The sequence below is a fragment of the Polypterus senegalus genome, chromosome 6 (genome assembly GCF_016835505.1).
Source record: "Polypterus senegalus isolate Bchr_013 chromosome 6, ASM1683550v1, whole genome shotgun sequence".
Taxonomy (NCBI): domain Eukaryota; kingdom Metazoa; phylum Chordata; class Cladistia; order Polypteriformes; family Polypteridae; genus Polypterus; species Polypterus senegalus.
Window position 1 is genome coordinate 144937366 of NC_053159.1, and position 25489 is coordinate 144962854.

At 37.1% G+C, this 25489-nt stretch overlaps 1 protein-coding gene across 1 annotated transcript in view; it reads right to left on the minus strand.

Moving 5' to 3' along the window:
* arhgap15 (Rho GTPase activating protein 15) overlaps positions 1-25489 on the minus strand; it is a 657673-nt gene that overhangs the window by 266856 nt on the left and 365328 nt on the right. The window contains exon 10 of the mRNA XM_039755090.1: positions 20534-20653. Coding sequence (XP_039611024.1) covers positions 20534-20653 — 120 coding nt within the window. The remainder of the gene's footprint in view (positions 1-20533; positions 20654-25489) is intronic.

Here is a 25489-nt window from a genome sequence, read left to right on the forward strand (position 1 = left end):
AAAACATCCAGTATGCGGCAGTCCTGTGGGCGAAAATGCCTTGTTGATGCTAGAGGTCAGAGGAGAATGGGCCGACTGATTCAAGCTGATAGAAGAGCAACTTTGACTGAAATAACCACTCGTTACAACCGAGGTATGCAGCAAAGCATTTGTGAAGCCACAACACGCACAACCTTGAGAAGGATGGGCTACAACAGCAGAAGACCCCACCGGGTACCACTCATCTCCACTACAAATAGGAAAAAGAGGCTACAATTTGCACGAGCTCACCAAAATTGGACAGTTGAAGACTGGAAAAATGTTGCCTGGTCTGATGAGTCTCGATTTCTGTTGAGACATTCAAATGGTAGAGTCAGAATGTGGCGTAAACAGAATGAGAACATGGATCCATCATGCCTTGTTACCACTGTGCAGGCTGGTGGTGGTGGTGTAATGGTGTGGGGGATGTTTTCTTGGCACACTTTAGGCCCCTTAATGCCAACTGGGCATCGTTTAAATGCCACGGGCTACCTGAGCATTGTTTCTGACCATGTCCATCCCTTCATGACCACCATGTTCCCATCCTCTGATGACTACCATGCACCATGTCACAAAGCTCGAATCATTTCAAATTGGTTTCTTGAACATGACAATGAGTTCACTGTACTAAAATGGCCCCCACAGTCACCAGATCTCAACCCAATAGAGCATCTTTGGGATGTGGTGGAACGGGAGCTTCGTGCCCTGGATGTGAATCCCGCAAATCTCCATCAACTGCAAGATGCTATCCTATCAATATGGGCCAACATTTCTAAAGAATGCTTTCAGCACCTTGTTGAATCAATGCCACATAGGATTAAGGCAGTTCTGAAGGCGAAAGGGGGTCAAACACCATATTCGTATGGTGTTCCTAATAATCCTTTAGGTGAGTGTATATGCAAAACAGATGACAATAGGTGGTGAGGATCATTTCTACTTAGTGACAGAAGAAAATCACTTGGGTTTCTTTTAAATAAAGTTTTGTAACAGTTGTATAGACTTTATAAAATACATGTGTTAAAGTTTCAAAATACAATACTGTTTTAAAATATGTTATAGACAGCAGATTGTATACACTGGAATCAGCTAATGTCATGCAACTCACTTCTCAGATGCCACAAAGACACTCTTCACTCTTTAATACCAATTCAATTTAAGACACGTTGCTCTGAAATGGTTTGTCTGGATTTAAGGTATGTCATTAATTTAAAGGAAGTGTTAATTATGCAGTGTGCGTGTGTAATCCCTGCACTTTGATGGAATCAATGTTGCTAGGAAATGCTCCAGTCTTTGTGACCCTAAAGTGTTTACTTGTGAACTATTAAATTGCACATCATCCCTTTACAATTGATACTGACAGGATTTTTTTCTGTGTTCTGGATTAATGAAATTAGATTCAACAGTACACCATCTATCCATAGAATAAATAAATAATGTCCGTGTGTCTGGTCCCTGAGAATAATCTGAATGGCCAGGTTGGCTTTGGTCTGATTGGTCAATTTCTCTGTGGCTGGTAAGACTAATGAGAACCAGACAGGAAGTGCTATGTAAAAGTGGTTGACACGCATGAACATACTGAGGAAAGAATATGGAGGAATTATAAGAGTCACCTCGAAACACAAGAGGTATTTAAAACAATACCAATGATACCCCTACTTTCCCTACTGTTCTTTTTCTGGTTTTCTGTGGTGGCGATCTGCGCCACCACAACCTGATCAAAGCACCATCCTCTCCCTACATTGATGGATTGAAGGCCAGAGGTCTACATGACCATCATCATCTAATTCTTCCACGTGGAGCCTGAAAACCATGAGGACTGATTGCGATCATTTATGTTAGGTAGAATGTCTAGAGGAGGCTGGTGGTCTCGTGGCCTTGGAACCCCTGCAGATTTTTTTTTCTCCAGCCCTCTGGAGTTTTTTTTCTGTCCTCTCTGGTAATCGGACCTTACTTTATTCTTTGTTAATTAGTATTGTCTAATTTTCAATTTTGTTCTTTCTTCATCTTTTATAGCACTTTGAGCTACATCATTTGTATAAAAAAGTGCTATACAAATACATGTTTTTGTTGATGTTTTCACAGTGGGTAACGCAGGTCTGTCTAACATTGGTGGTAGTCAAAAACAGACAGAATGTGAGCAATATCCCTCGAAATGACGAAGTCCGAGAAGCAGGCTTTACATGAACGTGATCAAGAGAGGAAGTGACGGGTAACATAGCTAGTAATTTATAAAACCCAATGTGCTCACTTGACAATAATGACCCTATAATATTTATCTATTGCAGTAAAGGGTGGCATGTTGGCATAATGGTTAGTGTTTCTGTCTCACAGGTTTGAAACCCACTCCTGATCATTAATTATGCTGAGTTTGCAAGTTCTCCCCACAGGTGCATGAGTGTTCAATCCACATACCCAAAAACATGTGTTTTAAGTTAACTACCATTTCCAATTTATCCCAATGTGTGTGGGCCCTGTGATGGACTGTTGTCCTGTCAAACACTGTTTCCTGCCTGGCTTCCTCTGCTGTCATGAAAGTTGGATTAAGTGGGCTTGAGAAATATTATGTTTTATTTTTTACAAATGAAATAAGTAGATTTAAAGATTAACGGCTGGAATATGTAAGGTGATCCCCAGATCTTTAGAACTGGCCGTTCAGTTTTAAAACCTGTGCCTTTCTCAGATAGTTTGCAATTCAGTTCTTATTTTTACTATCCCATTTAGATTTTTCTTATTTCTTGTTATTTCTAGACACAAATCTCCTAATGATGGCAGTAAAGCTTAAGCTCATAAAAAACCAGCATTATGACGGGTTAGGTCATGACATGACATAAATAATTCAGGATACACGTGGCATTTTGGTTTGCTGCTAGCTACATTAAAAGTTGTAAAAGTGACAAGGAGCTTTCCTTTGTGCCTTCATGTGCTCATCTCATGAGAAGCTCCTGTGATGAACCATTTTAAGTCATTTTCACCATTACAAATAGGATAGATGGTTTTAGAATTGATTAGAATGTACTGAACCTGGACAGTCCAACTTAAAAGATCTATTAAATATTTAAAACTGAATTGAATAATGGAAAACAAAAACCTTTACTCAAAATTTGGCTCTTGAAATTTTCTTATATTTACAGCCTTCATCACTTGCACAGCACATGATTAAACTGCATGTTTATATAGTGCCATTTTTATTTATTTTTATGGACTTTATTATAATTAATAAGTCACTGATTAGCAAGCCACACATTACTATTTTTATTCAGATCAGATACCCTATCCTCTGACCAACTAAAGAACAGAACGAAAAAGATGCTAAAATATACAGAAGCCATAAATAGCTCAGCATGTTTATCGGTAAATGTCTGCCAGCTATAAAAGAGAAAAATGATTTATTCCTTTAAAGTCAATTTAATTCCCTGATAAATTCTCCTGTTGTGTTATGGCAAATGGGTGAAGATTCTTCCTGTTGTGTAAGGCAACATGGCATGCTAGCATTGTATTATAAGTTCTAACAATATTTTATTCAACAAACAGTGATATTCTACTAGTTATTATCCAAAAGCTTTGTTAGCGGATTAGGAAGTACTGTAAATCAAACTGTTTGAAAAACAGGATTTTATTCTGGTAAGGTCTGAGGAAGTTACATCCCCAAAATATATGAATCAGTAAAGTGGATGTCTAATGACAACAAATAGGATCTTGATTCTGATACTTTCTGGATTAAGGCTGAGTGGAGGAAATCATGAACCATGGACAATTTTAGTTGACCTGGACCATGTTTTGCACAGACTGAGGAATAGTGCATTTTATTGAGGTTTAACCCTTCTTCATTATCTGAAAATTTATTTGAAAGATCTTGTTCCCAATGCATCCTTTCTAAAACACTACAATAATCCAGAGATACTACGTCTGTCTTTGCTGCATTATAATGAGTACTAGCTGTACTACCCATCTAAGACAGGTTGAAATCTAAAACATTAATATAGACAATAATGTTTGCATGTTATATGCCATTTGGTACTGGATTTGTAAAAGCAGCGATTATGATTGTGATGTGCCATCTAATGGAATTACAAATGAAATGCAATTTACTACTAAAAAATGTTTGTGTTGCACCATGTTTTGGAATGACATTGTCATAGAAACCGGATAGACACTGAGACTGGCAAACAGATAATTAATCTTTGATTGAGGTGGATAATTAAGTTTAATTTTGACAGGAGTTAGTGAGGGAAAGTTAACAAAGTTAGCTAGGTTTCTTATTGTGAGATCTCTAACTTGAATTTAGTCAAATTTTTGATGAAAGATTATATTTAAGGCATAATTGTTCAAAGGATACAAATATTCTGGTAAAGTACAAATCCCAGTTTCAAGAATATTACACACGGTTAATATTTCACACTTTTGTGATAGCGGAACTATATGAATGTTGTAAAAGGGTGCAATTGATTCATAAAGCTATTGGTTTTGAGAATTTCTTGTATGCTGTGCAGAGTGAGTGCAGCTGATTTTTTTTTTTTTTCTTATATATAATATTGTTAACCTACTAATTCAATTTATTTAATTATTCTTAACAATCTTTTGTATGAATATTCTGTTTCTTAATAAATATTATGTGTGCAAAAATAATAGCTGTTTTACTCATCTGTCTGGTAGGTTCAGCAAATAAATAAAGAAATAAAATTCTCATCTAAGTTAAGGTTAGGTTGCTGTTATGCCAGTCCTGAAAACCTGTTGCTCAGCTAACTACCCGACTTTTTGTCCACCACCAACTCGAATCGTCTGGTTACTAAAAGGCACAAAGAGCATCTGCTAACATGTCATTAGCAACAGATCAAGAGATATGTGTGCCTTTTGACAAAGAAACTGGTTTCTCAATTGACTGTGATTTGCCATGAAAACCATTATTGTATTCAGACACAAACTGAAAAGAGTTGTTTACCAGAGCACTATTATTCAATTGGAGATAGAGAATCAAGTCGAGATGGGAACACATGAATCGCGTACTAGAATATCAGGACCTAAACCAATAAACCACAGTTGTTCATAGGTCACATCCATAATCTCAGACAAAGGGCTACAGGTTATGGAATTTATAAGTAAGTCTTCATGACATGAACCATGGTGCCTCTTGGGAAGTGATCTGTTGCAACCAGGCAACTCACCATCCACATGAAAAGATTCTACAATGATGGTGTGACGCTCGTAAAAATTCATGCAAAGATGGAAACAGTTTCTCCTGTGATCCATATGTTTTATGAACAACCTTGTTACATGACTTTATTATATATAGTTCTATACTCTATACAGTATATAATTGTTCCTTAGAGTGTGCATTTTACTGAGGACTGAATGAAGTAATGATTATGGCTGCCATGACTGAAGTTATCCAATATCACCTGACAGACAGAAATAGGAGAAAGATGAGAAAGGTTGTTTAGGTTGCTTTTGACAAAGTTTCTAATTTGCATATGGAAGAAAAAGAGTTTTGCTGGAAGATGAAATTTAGAATACAATAGTCCAAGACACGCAAATACATTAACCATACATCAATTTCTTAATCTCACAATCTCTAGTGAAACAGGTGATTATAATGTATACAGGCAACAGAGAGCAATTCTTTACCATAAAATGTGTTCAAATCTTTAATAGGCAGTGAGGCACTAGAGTTTATTCTGCCTAGGGAGCAAGGGAAAATGAGAACAACTAAAAGAATAGATGTAGAGACTGTGAGATGTGGCCGGCTTGTCATCCCGGCCAATTCCCCCAGGCCGCCAGATGGAGCCCTCCCTGCAGTATGGAGGTGCCCCGAAGACCAGCAGGGAGTCATGGGACATGTAGTTTTTATACAAGACCCTGCTGGATACCACAGGGGCCGCAAGAGGGAGCTGCAGGGAGGACCGAAGACTTCTTTGTGCCCTTTAACCCGGAAGTTCGTCAAAGGAAGAGCGACGGACTTCCGGGGTGAAGAAAAGAACATTTTACCTGACCCGGAAGTGATACACGATCACATGGACTAGGGATTGGGAACACTTCCAGGTCAGGGAATATAAAAGGACTGTGGGAGCTCCCAGACGGCGAGCTGAGCTGGGTGGAAGGGTGGCAACGCGTCTGGGAGTGGAGGATTGATTTATTGTTATTGTATTTGTGATTGTACGAGTATAGTGGAGGAGAGGGTGCTTTGTGTACTGTGGCATTTAAATAATATCAGCATTTGGATTAACAGATAATTGCCGCACTCGCGGCTTAAAGGGGGTTAAGGTAGAGTGGCCGGAAGCGGTTTCCGGGAGCTTTGTGATGCGGGCGATCCTCGCTTAAGCGCACAGGTGAGGAGGCGTCCGCATCTGTAATTATTGCCGGGAGTTGCTAATCGCCACACCTGATCCACGACCCCGTAATATATAATGGAAGCTTTGGGGGCGGAGCTTCAGAAGGATATTCATTTTGATGATACTGATTCTCCTATCTAAAGCAAGATGGAGGGAGGACCATCTAATGACATCTTGTTTGATATTTTGCATCATTTTTTGTGTTTAAGGTGATATTTATAATTCCTTCTAGTAAGCATTTGCTACTTTTAAAAAGCTCTGATACAAGTGAAAAGAACCTGATCTAGACTGGCTTAATATGTGAGGGAATTCACTGAAAAAAATGCTTTAATTCAGATTACATTTGAATTTAGAAATCTTTGATATTCTCCTAGCAAATCTATTGCTAATGGCAAGGATGTGTGTGGATCTGAAATATAAAGGGCCATATTTTCAGCATAAAGAGATATTTTCTATTCAAGCTATTCCTTTATGATCCATTTTAACTCTGACTGCTTTCAAAGATGAATACCTAAAAGTTCAATAGTGATCGTAAAAAGCATTGAAGATAAACGACACCCTTGTATGGCTCCATTCTCTAATTTGAAATAATCTTAGTTTACATTATTCATATGGATTAAGATCTCTGGATAAGTGCAAAACAATTGGTTTATTCTTAATGATACATATATTCTATACAGAAACACATATATTGGATACTGAAATGATTGCATTATGTATTTATATGCATACATTATAGAGTGAAACATATGCACTATATATTAAAATGGTGCTTTCTACACATTATATGCATACAGTAAATTTAGCAGTGAACTTTTATTGAATAGACTGTAACAGACTTCTGATGTGTTTAAATGTACTTGATTTGCCAGATATGGGCAATTAAGAAATAACTTTAGTAGTGATAGCTTATCTGCAGTTCTCACTTTTCACTCATGATTGTTTCTTCGGCATATCTTCCCTTACACTCCCTATTTCTGCTATTACTTTCCACTACCATGTCCACCTTCTATGCTGATGGGTCTCCATTCCTTTTGACTTCTGTCTTACTCTTCCTTCAAGGTTGGACTGTGGAATGGTTTCTCAGCTTGCAACCAGGTTGATTTTATCACTGCCTATGCCTCTCGTCTCTCTCTTGACATCTGAGCTCTGACAGAAATGTGGATTACTTCATGCAACCCTGTAACTCCTGCTACACTTTTCTCCTCTTACAGGTATTTTTCACAATCCACGTGCCTCTGGACATGGTGGTGGCACTGGTCTCCTCTTGCCTCTGAATATTTACTACTGCTGTTTATCTTACTTCCTTCTCATTTTCTTACTTTGAAATGCAAGTAACCTTCCCCTGTAACTTACTTCTTATTATGATCTAGCATCCTGCAGGTTCACACATGAATTCTATTCTCATCCTTTCTCGGGGACTTCAATAACAACCTTGACTATCCCAACTCATCTGATTTCCTTCTTTCTGTCTCAGTCCTCACCTACTCATTCAGTGGGCCATCAACTTGATCTCATTTTCACACACAACACCTCCACTCTCGCCACCACTCCACCTCCATCACTCCCTTGCATATCTACTACCACTATTTCCTTTCCATTCATGTTCTTCTACCTTCTTCCCCTCCTTTACCTTTACTTCCAGCTGTCAAAATGCAACACACTTTTTCTTCTCTATGTCCTGCCAACTTTTCTACTTTTGTTCTGTGCATACTTCGTTCTCCCGATTACTTTGCTTAGCTCTATGTAGACTCTGCTACAACACTGCTTTATCTTCCCTCTCTTCTTTTATTGATGCCCACTGTCCGTTGTCCAATTTGTACCACTTTTCCTCATTCCATGGCTAACTCCCACCTGTCATGCTGTTTGCAGGGAACTGTGCTCAGATGAAAGTGCATGGTGTAGGGGAAAACTGCTGGCCCACCTGGATAAGTACAGGTCCCTCTTGTCTTCTTTCTCTGGATCTCTGCAATCTGCAAAGCTTAATCACATCCTCCAAAAGAATTGTCTGCCACCTCTTGTCTATCTTCTTTACCTTCAAGTCTCTCTTAAGCCCTCCTGCACTTCCAAATATATCTACCTTCTCTCCTAATGATTTGGCATACAAAAACCATTCAAGACCCCAAAAACTTCCTCTAACCCACTGCTGTGTCATTCTCCTTTTTTTTTCTTCTCTACTGTAAATAAGTCTGCATCTCTCCTTTGTTGATCCCCTACATCTCTTCTCTTTTCAAGGCGCCATTGACCTGATATCTTCCTTATTGATTTCAAGGAGTCTCATGTAATCCATATTCTCAAGATACCCTCTTTCAACTCGTCTATCATTGAGAATTACCATATTCCTTCTATCATTCCTGTAAAAGACTCTAGAATCCAAAGTACACAAAACAACTCTCTTAATTTCTCTCTGACAAAAATCTACTAGGTCTGCCTCAATCTGGATTCTGCAATTGTCACTCTACTGAGCCTGCACTGCTTTCTGTCACTAATGCTCTTAGGTCTGCTCAAGTGGCTTCTTTCTCCTAAGTTCTTATCCTCTTTCACCTTTCATTGGGCTCTCCATATGACCCCTTCAAGAAGTCTGTTCTGCCTCTGCTTGTCTGATGATTATCCTTCCTCTTACCAGATGTGTCAGGACTGGAGAAATGTTTCGCCATTTTTGCTCCAAGCCTGTGGAATGATCTCCCTTTATCTAATTGTACTGCACCCAATTTACGGTGCCTTTCAAAAACAAACCTTTTTGTTAAATATTTTGGATCTACTTAGCTTCTCTTTTACAAGATAGCTGCTTTTGTACTAAAAAAGATTGTTTTTTTTAATCTAGATGTAGGCATAATTATGTAGTAGTTCTACTCCCTTGTGCATGCTTTTTTATCTTGTTCTCTGATGCTTTGATGCTTGCATTTTCATTTTTGTATGTATTATAACTTGCCTTGGATAAATCATCTGTTAAATAAATAATATTCACACAGGGCGGCACGGTGGTGCAGTGGTAGCGCTGCTGCCTCGCAGTTAGGAGACCCGGGTTTGCTTCCCGGGTCCTCCCTGCGTGGAGTTTGCATGTTCTCCCGTGTTTGCGTGGGTTTCCTCCGGGTGCTCCGGTTTCCTCCCACAGTCCAAAGACATGCAGGTTAGGTGGATTGGCGATTCTAAAAAGTGTCCCTAGTGTGTGCTTGGTGTGTGAGTGTGGGTATGTGTGTCCTGCGGTGGGTTGGCGCCCTGCTCAAGATTGGTTCCTGCCTTGTGCCCTGTGTTGGCTGGGATTGGCTCCAGCAGACCCCTGTGACCCTGTGTTCAGATTCAACGGGTTGGAAAATGGATGGATGGATAGATGGATGGATGGATATTCACATGGCAGCTCTTTCCACTCATTTGTCAATATGTATTAGAGCCAACAGTGATGGCAGGAAACCAATGATGACAATGTTAGTAATGATGAAGAGAGTTTGGTGGTAGTGGTCTTGACAACTCACAAGATCAGAACCTTTGTGCACGGTGCAGCCTACAGTGAGATCAGGTTAAAAGAATAAACACAAAATCCCTGCAAACCTATCCCTGGTGCACTCTGTGCAGTGAAGAGAGAAATCAGAATGGTCAACTGCTCTTACCCAGACTAAATATGCCATGCTGAGATCAGCATAAAATGGGGTAGCTGAGCACAGAGAATGAGTGAAAGATGATCTCCAGAAACCTGGACAACATCAGGAAGGCTAAATACAACCACCTATATGAAGCTCCCCCATGGGAGTGGAGAGTGATTAAGGAGTGAGTAATTTGTGCCCCTTTCAGTACAAAGTTATTCTTGTATAAGATTGAAAAGTAATATGGGTGAAGACCAAACTACTTCTCTGGGTTTTTGAATTTGTATGAGGACTAAGAATTATATGTTAGTGTGCTTGACATGCATGATTTACACTGAGAGTGGTATGAACCTGACGCTGTAGTTTATTTTAAAAGAAAAAAGAATCAAAGCGAGTGTTTTGGCAGGATTTTTTAGTCTGTGCTATTCTAAGTATCTTTAGGAGTTATAATCTCTTATCTGACATCAGGAGATGTTCTGCAGATTCTAGTGTAGGGTGCAAAATATTTGATTGCTCTTGTCATCTCCTCTCAATGGACATAATAATTAAGGTGCTTGCTTTTAAGATTCTGTCAGGCATATATACTAGATGGTCTTCAGCATTTCATTTTCTGTACTTGCTGGGTTTTGTTCCTCTTTTTTTACCATACAGTTCAATTATGTAGTTTGATAGCCTATTGCAATTTTGTTAGGCCTGTAAAGCAGCTTACTCTAGTGCTATATACAAAAGATTGACCAATTGATTTATTTAGGTTGCCGATCATATTGGGGATATTTTCTTTTTTTTGTTCTTTTTTTGTGAAATTCAAGCTCATATACAGCTACCTTGTGACCCTGCCATGGATAAATTGGTTAGGAAAATGGACGAAGGAGGTCAAATGGTCTCACAGCTCCAAGAGGTGGGGTTTGAAGTTCAGCTCATGTCATTGCCTGTGTAGAAGCTGCATGTTCTCCCCACATTCATTTTGACTTGTTTCTAAGCACATTCCCAACACATGGATGTTAGGTTAATTGCCAACTCTAATATTAGTCCTGTATGAGTGAGTGCAGATATGTAATTGAGTGTGCTCTGCAGTGCCCAAGTGTCATGTTCCTACTTGCAACTGAAATTGCTGGCATATGCTCTATCCCCTACAAACCTGAATTAGATCATCAAGTAAAGAGATGGAAGGATGGACTCTTAGACTTCACTTAGTCTAAAAGACACATTTTTAAATTGTGTAGGTGTATATATCTTAGTACATGTTGCATTGAGAAATGTAATGTAGTTATCACTCAGCACCAGAGAGGAAATACAGCCTTCTGAGCACAAAAGGAAAACAATTTAAGGTGTGCAAGGTGAACCTTTACTTTGGTATCAGAAATATGTTAGTCCTTCCCTCTGGATGGGAAACATAAAAATGGTAGAGATTAGGAATTAATGAGTGAATCTGTCAGAAAGTGCAGCACATTGAAATCAATGCCTTGCACTGAAGAAACTGACTTAAGCTTGGCAGCTTTGTCAGTTAGTTTTCTGCTCCATTACTAAGTTGATTAGCCTGAGGCTCCTCCAAGAGGTGACCGACTGTAGCAGGTGTACTGTGAGCCCTTCACTAAATATATATAATATGCTTCAGTCAAGACTGTGCTGTATTTGGCATACCATGTTATTGCTAAGAAAATAAAACAATATACATTTATTGGATTATTCTTTAAAGACTTCTAAATGTGTTTAGCATTGAAAGATCTCCTGTGAACACAGTGTGATCATTACCTGCCTTTGACTGCACTGTATATCACTTGAGGCATGTTTTTAAAAGGCTTTTTTATTCTATGCAGCAGCAGTAGATTCTTTCCATCCAAGTCATTCATCTGATTCCTTACTTTACCTACACTCAATTAAATCAAACCAAACTATTTTTTAATGGATGAACAAGAACTTTAAAGGCTTATCTATTGGAGGAATCTTGGCTTCTACTCTTAGCTTCTGGCCTTTGTAAATTTTTAATTTTCCTAATTGTCACTTTGATTCTTGGATGCACATTTGAGTAAGCACTGTCTTGGGTATCTTATGGAAATTTACTTTTCCAATGTTGCAAAGTGCTAAAACGTCATAAATCTAACATTTCAATACTTTGTCCAGTTCTTCCCTATTTCTTTGTGGATTTTTCATCACTTTTCCATTCCTTTCCCAAAAATGTGCATGACTAAAGAATTGGTGGCTTTAACTTGGTCCCTTTGAAGTGATTATGGGTATGATCTTGAGTAGGCCCATCTGCTGACCGACAGCCAGTCCAGGTTTAATGTCTGCCTTACACCTAATGCTGCTGGGAAAGGCTCCAGCCCACAAAACAATGACATGGATTAAACAAGTTTGGGAATGTTCCATGATTCGATTTTAATGTTAACTCTTCAAATTAGCACAGAATTTAAAGTGGACATCAAATGTCTGCAAGTGGCTTAAAAAATGTAAGCAAATCCATTTTGTAAGTGTAGTATTTTATGTAGTGCTCAAACTCCGAAAATCAAAGCCATTTTACTGAAATTTCATTGCAGCAACTCAAAATCATACTTGTGTCCTGGGGGATCTCCTCCCAGATCTGGACCAAGGCATCACTGAGCTCCTGGACAGTCTGAGGTTCAACCTGGCAACGTTGGATAGACCAAAACATAATGTCCCAGAGGTGTTCTATTGGATTTAGGTTGGGCGAATGTGGGGGCCAGTCAATGGAATCAATTCCTTCATCCTCCAGGAACTACCTGCATACTCTAACCACATGAGGCTGGGAATTGTTGTGCACCAGGAGGAGCCCAGGACCCACTGCACCAGTATAGGGCCTGACAATGGGTCCAAGGATTTTATCTTGATACCTAATGGCAGTCAAGGTGCCATTGTCTAGCCTCTAGAGGCCTGTCCGTCCCTCCATGGACACTGATTTCAGCCAAATGCAAAGCAAGTGAAAAAAACAGTCAGGAAAATGTAAGTGGCCTCCACCTGTTCAACCATTGCTGTTTTAGGGGTTATCTCATTGTTGCCCCTCTAGTGTACCTGTTGTTAATTCCACTGATTAACAACCCCCTCTGCTACTTAACTGACCAGGTATCCCAGATGTTTCATTGACTTGATGCTATACTCTCATTAAAAAGTGATCTTTTACTTTTTTGAGCAGTTTATATATATATAGACTAAAAGGATACTGTATGAAGAAATATTACATTCAAAGACAAAATCCTAAAATAATAAACCAAAGGAAGAGTATATTTTATATAAAACCAATGGAGTTCATCAGTAAAGTGTAGATCACTATGAAATATGAAACAAAGCAAATACAAATATTTAAAGAGCAAAATTTCAAATCATTAAAAATCAAAATATGCATGTATTTATGCTCTAGGGTTTACTGAAATGTTTGTTAACTGAAGTAGTAAAAATGCTGTTTTTTTGATCATTTTAATAATATACAAACAATTTATTTTCATATATTGATAAATGACATACACTAAAATGATATCTGAATATTTTACACTATGTCTCATACACACACACACAGATAAATATATACTGTATATACACACATACTCCATATGCGTATATACGCACACATACATATATATATATATATATATATATATATATATATATATATATATGTATATGTATATAGAGTATGTAGATCTTTTGCCATTTGATACATCTCCATATGCCATGTGTTATATTTAATTAGCTATTTTTGAATTGAATAGGCCCTCTTAAATATCAATTGACCACAACAAAGCAGCTATTATGAAGAAATACAGCTGTTTCAGGAAAAGATCTGGGTTATAAGTGACTTTCTAGAGCTTTCATTTTGAGATCACAGGTGGTGCTGGACCAAAAAGAAATAACATTTGAGTAGAAAATTTCAGCCCCTGGGAAAGGCAAAATAAATACAGCAATGTAGCTAAGAGAAAACAACTTTAAGCTGGTATATCTGAAAGATGATTATGTTTGAATATAGTGATGTAGGGTAAGTATAGTTTACAAAAATGTTTATTTTTTTAAGGTTTTGGAAAAAAGGATAATTTATCTTCATTTCAACAATACTAATAGATAAAGGTGATCTAATTTTATAATTTTAAGGAATATCAAAAAATAATGTTTTGCACTCACTATTGAAATCAAGAGAACTGCCACTACTTTGTTGCAGAAAAGCTTAGCACATCCACAGTTTAATGGTGCATCAAATGCCTAAAATTACAATCAGGTGCACCCAAACAGGTGCAAATGATTAGAGAGTTACTTGGAGGGTCTTGCCTCCTATAAACATCAGTAACCATGTGGTTTAGTCTTTGAGGTGTGTGCAATTAAGGTGTGTGGCTACAGCATACCAAGATCAAAAGAGCTCTCAGAGGCTCTCAGAAGAAAGAGTGTTGAAGTCTACCAGTCTAGTAACTGCTTTAAAGCTTTTTCCAAACAATTTGTCGTCAGTCATTTCACTGTCCAAAAGATTATCTACAAATGGAAAATATATTCAGGCCAGGTCAAACCACCAATAGCAGTCCAAAAGCCTTCCAAAGATGCTATGAGTGATCTCTATGAAACTCCTGGGTAACATAGGGGATTTACCTGCAAGTCCTGACTTAGTCAATGTCAAGTTGCATGAGTCAAACATTTGAAAGAGATTGCTTGACTTTTCCCTAAACGTGAGGCCATGAAGGAGGAATTCCTTATGCACAAAACAGAACAAAGACGTATGATGGAGGTTTGATAGACGGCACCTAGATGAAGAACAGGATTGTTGGAACAACATGCCCTGGACACATGAGGAAAGCAGTACAGCTCTTTAGCCACAATACACGTTTGGCAAAAATGACCTTCTGTCAAAAGAATCTCATACCAACCATAAAGCAAGGTGGTGAAAGCATTAGAGACTAAGACTGCTTTTCTACCTCAGGGCCTGGCCAACTTACCCATTATAGAGTCAATCATGAATTCCACTTTGTACTATCGGTCAAAAAGCTGAAACTGAATGTTAAGTGATCCTTGTGACACTACAAAGGTTTGTTCCTCAAAAAATTCTGGGGAATCCACAAAAGAATGTTTTAAAATGAAGAAATTGAGGATAATGGGATTGCCAAGTCAAAGCCCAGATCTTCATTCTACTGAAATGCTGTTGTGGTACAGTACGTAAAATGTGTGGAATATAAAAGAAAACGCTCAGATATCACACAGTTAAAGGGTTCTTGAAAGGAAGAGTGGGCAAGCATTCTTCTGAGACAATGTACCAGCTTGATAAACAGTTAAAGAAAGTGTCTATAAATTGTACCTACCAAAAAGGGCAACACCAACTATTGATGCTTTAGGTGTACAAATGTATTCCATAGCAAACAATTACATCTTGCCTGAAGAAGGGGCCTGACTTGCCTCGAAAGCTTGCATATTGTAATCTTTTTAGCTAGCCAATAAAAGGCGCCATTTTGCTTGACTTCTCATTACATCCATAATGGCTAACACAGTATAACACCCTAGTACTATAGCAAACAACTGAATTTCTGACTATTTTTAGTAAGCAAATGATTGTAAAAGATCATTTTTATTGTGATTTGTTAAAGTGTATCCGTCAGTATACTGTATATTGAAATGTAGAGCATACACTTTTTCAAGTACTTAAATTTACAACCCTGTTTGTTTCTGTTTATTTTAATATTCTTAAAATAAATTAAAAAGCACAGAATGTTATATTTAATATAGTCATGTGAGTTTTATTCAGAAAGTAAGCTCTGTATTAATGTGCTGTGCATTACTTTCCTAATAATGGGGGCACAGCAGGCAATGCAAGAGGCCAGGCTGCTTCTCCTATGTTTACAGACAAGGAGTTATACAATGTGAGGGAAGCACGGGGTCTTTCCCTATTTAAACAAGGACAGACACTCCAAGAACAAAGAAGCCAGTAGCGGAAGTTTGGAAATGAATCGAGGGCTTCCTTGGCATTTAATTCAAGAATGAGGTAGAAATGTCCAAACTTTATTAGGGCTTTTTAGTTTTGGCACGACATGGGGGGCATCCAACATGGATAGATGGTGAAGGGAAATATTTTGAGAGTGGAAAAAGCAGAAAATTGAAGAAAATGTATAAATTGAAGTGGGTTCTACAAAATCAGGACTTTTGGAATTATTTATTAAACACATTTAATTGCAGTTAGCAGATCGAATAAGAAACTAATCTGTAAGCCAAAGGAAGTCATTATACAAGTATTACAGCTAAAAAGTAGCCAAATAACCAAAAGAGAATCCCCACAATACAATACTTAAATTATATAACATGATATTCCTAAAACTGCATAATCAAAGTTGGAACTTATTCTGGCAGCATTAAGTGGAAGACAAGAACCAACACTGGACGGGGTGCCAGATCATCACAGAGCCCACTCACCCACACACACTAACAATACAAATAACACTTATTTTAATGCTGGATGTCTTTAGTTCTGTTTTTTCATTTATATTTAACATACAGTAGCTTTATGTAGTTAGAATTTTCAAAACATAATGCGATCTTGACAGAATGTAAGTATTTTTTTACCTGTTTTCATTCTCCCACATTTCTTAATAAAATAAAATCACATTTCTTACAATGTGTTGTATCCCACCTGAAATGCATGCTAGCTGCACTTAAAAGTTCTGCAAAGACTTACAACTTGGCATAGTTTCAGATATGCTTGTTTTTTCTCCTTTATAAGGGGTTATTCTCAAGTTAATTCCCAAGTCAAATTGTTTACCACTTAAATAATAACATCTAATGATTAATCACAAACTCCCTTTTTATTACAAGCATTTTCCCATACAACTCAGTCTCTTTGGTGTCGCAGCATTATACAAGCAAAATGCTTTCTCTTGCCATATATGCTCTTAATCTTTTCACTCTCTTTCTCTCAGCTGTTATCAATTTAAACCCAATGAAAACTCCCACACTCAGTCCATTTGAACAGTCAATTTTAATATCTTGGGGCATCTGTAGTTATACTGCATTGGCCACAGAAGCAGAACTAACAAGTTAAACTCTAACCGTAAGTCTACACTAGGCTAAGAAGCATACATCAAACACAGACAGTTAGTCAATATCAGGGTATGGAAAATCAACAAGCTTTTTAAAGGAGTAGCTTATATTTTAATATTAGGCTGATGGTTGCATTCTTTTCCAGAGAAAAAAAAAATCTCTAGCGGCAGATGTCATTTTTCATTTTAAATGTTTCAAGAGAAAGATATAGAGAGCCACTTGTATAGACATCTGTTACAGGAAGTTAGTAAATTGGCAGAATCCCACTAAGTTAAGTTGGCAGAGCACATATACTGTATGATCTATTTTAAAGTAGTCTTATTTTTTGCCTTATGTGTAAAACATAAAAAGTTATGATTGCTAACAATTGCAACCCCCCGCTCCAGCCAGATAAAGTCACATAAACAAGATACAATGTACACATTAAACTCATGCAGTGCAGACTTGTGTAGATCACAGTAAATACAGAGTTGAATTTTAACACAATCCACTATCACATAAATGCAAAGAATTATTATTATTATTATTATTATTATTATTATTATTATTATTATTATTATTATAGTATATATATATATATATATATAGAGAGAGAGAGAGAGAGAGACAGAGAGAGAGAGAGTGTTCATTTTAAACTGAATCATAAAGAGAAGAATGGCAGGATGCAACTCTAATAATGAGAAAAAGGACACTGATCCAAGAATGAAAGATGCAAAACAATAAAATGGCAAATGTATTGTATATAAAAGTGAAACTCAAGTTTTTAATGTTATATGTAACCTGAAGCTCTCAAAGTTATAATAAATAGAGTATACGGGAAACAAATATGTTACAATTACCAACATAATGTGACAAAAACACAAGGCAGACTGTAAAAGAAGAGATACAAAAAATATCAAACAGAAAAAAGGGGATATTCGAAGGCATTTATGAATACCTATATATTTTCACAGAATAATTACATTTTAGATTGATTAAATATCAAAGCTATTTTTATGTTTATAACCAAAAGAAAGCAAAGACTGACATTTTGCTTTTGCTCATGTATGTCTGAATACTTGTCGGTTCTGTGCTTGTTTTTCACCTGAGATGGTTGTCAGAGTGGGGCAGCGCACTGCCACTAATGCAAAATCCTCTGTATGATGTCATGTCAAATTGTGTTTTATGGCTGTTATTCATTATAGGTAGACAATGTGACTGATATGGTCATAACATGAATGTAAAACTGACTGCAGGATGACATGATTCATTTCACATTTGCTTTTAAACCATAGTTTTCATTGGGGTGTCACTTACAGCTACATATAAATGTCATTTGACATCAACTATAAACTATTATGAAGCTGATGTGATACCAGAATTACAATGATACCAAGAATGTGTTTATTTATGTATGTCTCTTTCTCATGTCATGAACACTTAGCACTCCACTATTTATATTCTCTACTTAGGCACCTGAAATGTATTAAGTTACATGGATTGAACTTTCAATTTATTGCCATTTTTTTATCTGAATTCTACTGTATTTTCATTTCAATGTATTCTTGCAAAGCACACTTCCATTAATAACCCTAGTGTGCTATACACTATTACTATTACATATATAGTACAATTAAATCAAAGCACACATTTGTAAAGACATATATATATATAAAACAATATATTTACTAGTCACAATAAAAAAAAGGTTTCAAACATATCTTGTGAGACTTGACAAGTCTGTATCTAAAAGATGGAAATGAAGCCACTCTTTATTCTGTTGGCATAGCTAAATTCCCACATAAAATGTGTGATGACTGCCACTAATTATATTGCTAATATTTTGGGAGTGGGTAGACTGATTAATAATCAAAATGAATTGCTGAGATTAGTATGTCAAACCCAACAGGCTCACCTTCAATGAGAATAGTGAAGAATTTATAATTAGCTTGCAAACTGCTTACCCTGAGGTGAAAGAAGCGTGCACACATGAGAGTATAATCTCATATATATTTACATTTAAAAGAAAAAGTTCCAGAGATTGGGGTTGACCAATCAATTTAAAATATTGCTGCTTATAGACACCGTGGAAAATCTCCCACTTCACACATTAGTGCAACTGCAGGGCAGTCATAGTTCATGCTACAGAAAGCATTTGAAGTAGCAAAAAACATGGAATGGGCAAAAGGACACGTGGACCTGGCGATTTCAGATTCATTGTTGGTCTGGATGCTTATAAACAAGAATATAGTTACAGTTTCAAATGTGCAAAGAAATAGAGGAACCAGCTTTATCAGGTATTTGTGAAAAAATATCCAGATATACACATGCATTCTGTACCAACCATACAGGGTACATATAGTGGTTGACTTCATTATTTTAAGGGTCTGCTCAGTTTCACAATTGAATGTGTATATGGGGGGACTAGAACTGAATAACAACCAATTGGAGATTGTAGGCTGTTCAGATCTAAAAGGCCTTATTATGGGGGGAACAATGCACCAAATTTGAGTTATTTCCATATTTCTGCTCCACTATCCTCTAGGCTGCTAAATTCCCCCTCATAGTCAGTATATGAATATAACAAATATGCTCAGCCAAAGACAAGAAATATTTAGATTTTACTAAACCATAGAGTTTCCTCCCACAGTCCAAAGACATGCAGGTTAGGTGCATTGGTGATTCTAAATTGTCTCTAGCGTGTGCTTGGTGTGTGGGTGTGTGTGTGCGTGCCCTGTAGAGGGCTGGCGCCATGCCCGGGGTTTGTTTCCTGCCTTGAGCCCTGTGTTGGCTGGGATTGGCTCCAGCAGACCCCCGTGACCCTACAGTTAGGATATAGCAGGTTGGATAATGGATGAATGGATAAACCATTGATGTATACTCCACAGCACCCCTTCTTAACTAGTACAAAGCTGCATTCACTCATTCGTTTTTTAAAACTGCTTAGCCCAATATAGTGTTGTAGAAACATAAGGCTGTCAAAAATAAACAAGAAATATCCTAATTTGGTCAGTGGCAGCCTCTTTTTCATTGTAAGAAGGTCATTCCAGCCTTGAGATTTCATTCAACTATCAAAAATGAAAATATGATTTCATTTGCCATTTTATTGATTTAGATTTTTGAATTATGAAACTTATGTATTCTACTTAAGGAAGGCAGTTTACATTGGTATTCCCTCCTTTGGCCCAATGGCAGCTGTGTGAAGTACTCTTGATGCTGACATGACCTGTATCACATTACACCACCACACATACTTTCTACAACATTCAATCAAATGGATTAATCGTGTACATTTTCTACAAGATGTCTATCACAGTTGTGTAAAAAGGAAGTTAAATTAAAAGTAGGCTTACAGTTAAAATACTCCAACTAATATCATATTTTCTCTTGACATCTGCCACTTCTCACACTAGTGACATTAACAGCCTTACTGTGCACCAAAATTGTCCTGATTAAAGGAGGTTAAGGAGACTGTAAATTAACCAAGCCTCCCACATCTGTACGGTGTTCAGTGAATATGTTTTAACTGGGCATATTGAACACTGTTGCAATTCTGTACATATCAAGTAATCAATCAATTATTTTTATTGTTTTGTCAACCATGGTTACTCTTACCTCTAATGATGCCCTTCTCTTGAAGAGTTTTCATCGATGGCCTCCGGGATATAAACTTTTTTAGTCGATTTTTTACTCCATTCTTATCACTGTCAGAGGCGCTGTAGTTCAGTTTAAATACTGTTGGGGGAAAAATTATATCATTATTAAATCTACTTACAATTTTAATAGACTTACTTAGATCACGTAAATGTTTATCAAATGTTGCAAATGATGTACACGTCATGCTCCATTGTTTAAAGGCAAAACGAATAACTAGTCAGGAGATTTTGTAAAACTGAAATTGAACAATTCTTCTTTACCCCTGTGTTCTGGTCTTATAATTGGTGTACCATTGTAATCACTGTCACATTTTCTGGAAAAATTGTAAGTGTACTTAATAATAATTGGACCCTTAGAAAAGGTATAAAAGGAAAAGTCACGGCAGAAGAGTGACCATTCCACTGCCCATATGGGTCCAAAATAAAGGCAACAAAGGAAGAAGTGATGTAGAAGTTCAGAAGTATAGGAAATTTATTTCCACTATAGCTCTAAGCCAAGAGAAAAGGAAGAAAAGCCTAAAAGGAATACTCCAGCATAAAAAAAAATATTTTTTATACATTACTTACCCAGTGTGTTTTGTGGTGATAATTAAGGAAAAAATTGTATTCTCATGTTTCATGAAGAAAGGAGATAAAACATTTATGATATATCACAAGCCAATGGTTACCAATGCTGTACAATGGCAAACAACATGAAAAACGTCCATGGAAAAAGAAAAAAATCTCCTAAACCTCGTGTCACTCAATCTCATTGTCAGTTATCTAGTGGTCTGTTTAAAACATCTAAAAACTTGCATTTTGTCATTAAGTAGACCGAAAAATCAGTGCACATCATTAATCAGGAAAGGCAATGCACATGGGATTGAGCTTTTGAACTGAAGATTTGACTCTCCCCCTCACTCACTGGTCAAGAGTACAGTCTTCAGTTCAAAAGCTCATTCCCATGTGCGTTGCCTTTCCTGTTTATACCCTGACTGAATATTCAGGAAGTATCTGTTTAATTATATTTTAGTAAAAAAGCACGCGTTTTGCAAATTCTGATCAAACGACTAGATAACTGACATGTGGATGTTACGACACAAGTAACGTGAGATTTTGTTTTTTTCATGTCATTTGGAATCAGTCAGCATTGACTTATATTATTTACTAAATATTTTTATCTTCACTCTTCATGAAAACATAAGGTTGAAAAATTTTCTCAGTCATCAGTACAAAACATATGAGGTGAGTAACACATAACATAATTTTTGGTTGGAGCATTCCTTTAATGTTGCCCTGCCTCTGCCTACCACTGCTTCTACAAATGTAGTCCCCAAACCATTAAATGATACTCTGATAACCTAAGAGGGAGAACAGACAGCCTATGGTAGTAGAACACAATACACTTATATGTAATACTGTATGTAGCTTCTCAATAGGAAAATGAAATGGGGAATTTCTTCTGGGACTCCAAATCCTTACCATACTCTTATGTATTTTATACAGTATAAAAATAACGACATAAAAAACAATATTTTAAAGTCTATTAAAATGTTTGCATCCCCCTCTGAGCGCTGTTGGCTCAACCCTCACAAAATGTAAGATGCATCATACCTCCAAGACACTGCCTGGAAAAGGATATCTGTCAAAACTCAACATCCGAATCTGAACAAGAAGAAGACTTGGAAAGAAGGTTCTCAGGAGGTCATGTTTTATCTCCTACTAGCCCAAGAGCTAAGAAGAGTAACTAATGCAAGTTTCTGCACTAACAGGCAACATATTTCTGGTATTTATCAGTTTACCACAATGTGAATATTTGCTCATATTCATATTTTCTTCAGTTTTTGTTAAATAACAGGTGCTTAACCGGAACGCATTTTAAATCTGTACAGACATACAAAAAATATATCTGGAAATACACCTACACATCTCTTCTGTTCTTTTTGTTTATTTCCTTTCTCTTCTACATTCTGTATGTCTGCCCGAAGCATTTCAAGATGGACCAATCTGATACAGTATATTCCAACAGAAATTAGTTTCAAAGTTTAAGAGGCAGCACTTTATGGAAGAGTGAACTGAGTATGTTTTTATCAGTGATTCTATCAAGCCCACATACAATCCCTAAGCACACACATAGACAGATAGACAGATAGATAGATAGATAGATAGATAGATAGATAGATAGATAGATAGATAGATAGATAGATAGATAGATAGATAGATAGATAGATAGATAGATAGTAATTTCTCCCAAGAGTGAAATTTAGCTTTTTATAGAAGCACAAGAAATACTACAGGTGCATTAAACAAACAACAGTAACTCTCCTCAAATACAGAGAAATTTTTAAAAAAAGACAACTTCAGACTTGGCTTAAAATAAAAAAAAAACAGTCACAGTGGTAAAAGTAAAGGTGTCCAGTTTGTAGGGTGTCTGCAGCTAATCCAGCAGCACTGGGTACAAAGAAAGAAACAGTCCAAAATTGGGAGACAGTCCAGCTCAGGGCACACTCATAATATAATCAATTATGCACATATTTAAAGGAAACTGGGATAACTGGACAAAGTCCACCTTGGCAGTGCTTGGGTAGGGATGTAAAACCAGGAGCTGTAAGGTTGCAGTACTAACCGCTGCATCATTTCCTGCCTAGGAAATCAGAAAACAGTACAGTCAAACTCGGTTTTAACGAACTCGGTTATAACGATTTCTCGGTTATAATGAAAAAGAAAATATTTTTGAAAGATATTCCAGCTATTTGCATGTACATTTGCCCGGTTATAACGATCGAAATCTCCGTTATTATGAACAACACTTGACCACATCCTGGACTTTTGCGAGCCAATTAGCGGAATAAATTTAAATACGCAATACATTTTTTATCTATTGCCTGGGACAATGTGACGACTGTTACCATACAGAATCGCTTCAGGAAATCAACATCTGATATTTTTGAAGAAGAGGACGAATTACTGTTATCTACAAGGGATCGCCAAAACAATGCTGAAATTAATAATGTAAATTATTACATTATTACGACTATCAACACGTGGATGACGAATTGCTTACTAGCGGAATTCCTGCTGAAAACGAAATCATAAACGCGTTGCTTCAAAAGGAAGATGACAAGGAGGAAGACGCTGCTGGCATATTGGATTTACTAGAACACAGTTTACCAACATTGTTTGATGCTGGAAACGCCTGCAATAAGATTGATGGCATTTTTCAAGAGACTGACGCGAAAAAGCAAGCGTTTTAAGAGGAAAACTGCGTGATGGTACATTACAAAGTTTAAAACAAAAAAGTATTTTGGACTTTCTTAGAAAATAGTATATTGTACTTAATGTATGTCTTCATTATGGGCTAAATGTACGTTTTTCAGTAAATCACTATTACTTTAATAGAATGGGTTATTTGTTTGTCAAATTCGCATTTCCTGGTTATGGCGAATTCCGCTTATAACGAGCAAATAGGATCGGTTCCGTCAAACTCACTATAACAGAGTTGGAATGCATTTGCGAACAAAAAGCCTTTCCTGAAAAATATCCAACACACATGCAACAACCAGACACAGATGCCCACCTAAAACACAAAATAAGGATTTCTCATGGCAGCATAAAATCAAAGCTCTCTTTGTTACTGGTACTAGCATCATATCAGTGCAGAATGGTGTCACGCATATACGTCAGACAAACTCCTCACAGGCTCTGTTGAGGTATGTAGTAACCCTCCGAACAGAGAAAGGGTGTTGTCACTAACTTTGTCTTCTGCTTCTTTCCCCACAGCACTCAGAATCTGCCTGGTGAAGGCATTTGACCCCGCCCATTCTAGTCCAGCCACCATAAAGCCCCATACCTACTGGAAGGAGGTGTCATTTACTGGCCAGAGCAACCACCCGATAAAGCTCCACTTGAAGTGACTGACATCAACACCTTTTGTTTATTGAATTCCAGATTATGGGATGCATGGCAAAGAGCTTCATTTCTTTTGTTTTCCTTTTTCATTGACTGCACACAATAAAAGGGACAATCCAATTGGCGACCTAAAATTTATTTTTCTGTCTGGAGACCTGTCATTCCTGCACTTGGCCAAAGTGGTCAGTATGGACAAACACCTAATCAGTGGGTGCTCAGTGGCTAAAACTGAGTACATACAGAGACACAATAAACTGGTCAGATGCCGTATGCCCCCCTTGTAAGATCTGTCAACATTTCCAGCTTCTAAGAGCACATAAATGGTATAACCACCAGCCTAATACAGTTACTGAGAATGGAAGTTTTACCAAATCATGGGACATGCCAAAAAGCATAGACATCAGATATTTTGTGTATTTTTTTTTTTTTACATTTATTATAATCCATATTTCAAAGTTTTTAATGGCATTAACAAATAAAACAGGATTAACTTTTAAAGCCTGAAAAATGCTCAGGAATTTAATCACATAACAATGTAGACTTCTCATTGGCATGGCGTGATAATTCAAAGGACATCTGCCTGCCATCAACACTTTAGCAATGTCCTTTCAATTTACTTCTAATCACCTAACTTTAGGTAAAAACATTCTGCTTAGCCAAATATTACCAGATGGCACAACTTTGCACTTGAATGAGAAATGGTTAAAATTTGAATGCAGCTCACAAAAGCTTTGCAAAGTTCAACACTAAAGTGAATAGCAAAGTCTTTGATAACAGAGAATACTTATCTTCCATCTCATTCTTTGCCAGAATACTTGAAGCTAATATTACATAACCAATTATGGCATTTAAAGAAAGCAATCATCACAACAATCAAAACTCAGACTAGCTGCTGATTTTACCACCGATTTCTATTGAACAAAAGGACTTTTTGCTCAACTGCAAAATGCTTCTATATTTTTAAAATTTGCACCCGCTTGTCAAAGCATCATAAAACATAAACTGCGCTCTGTTTTTCTAGTAATTG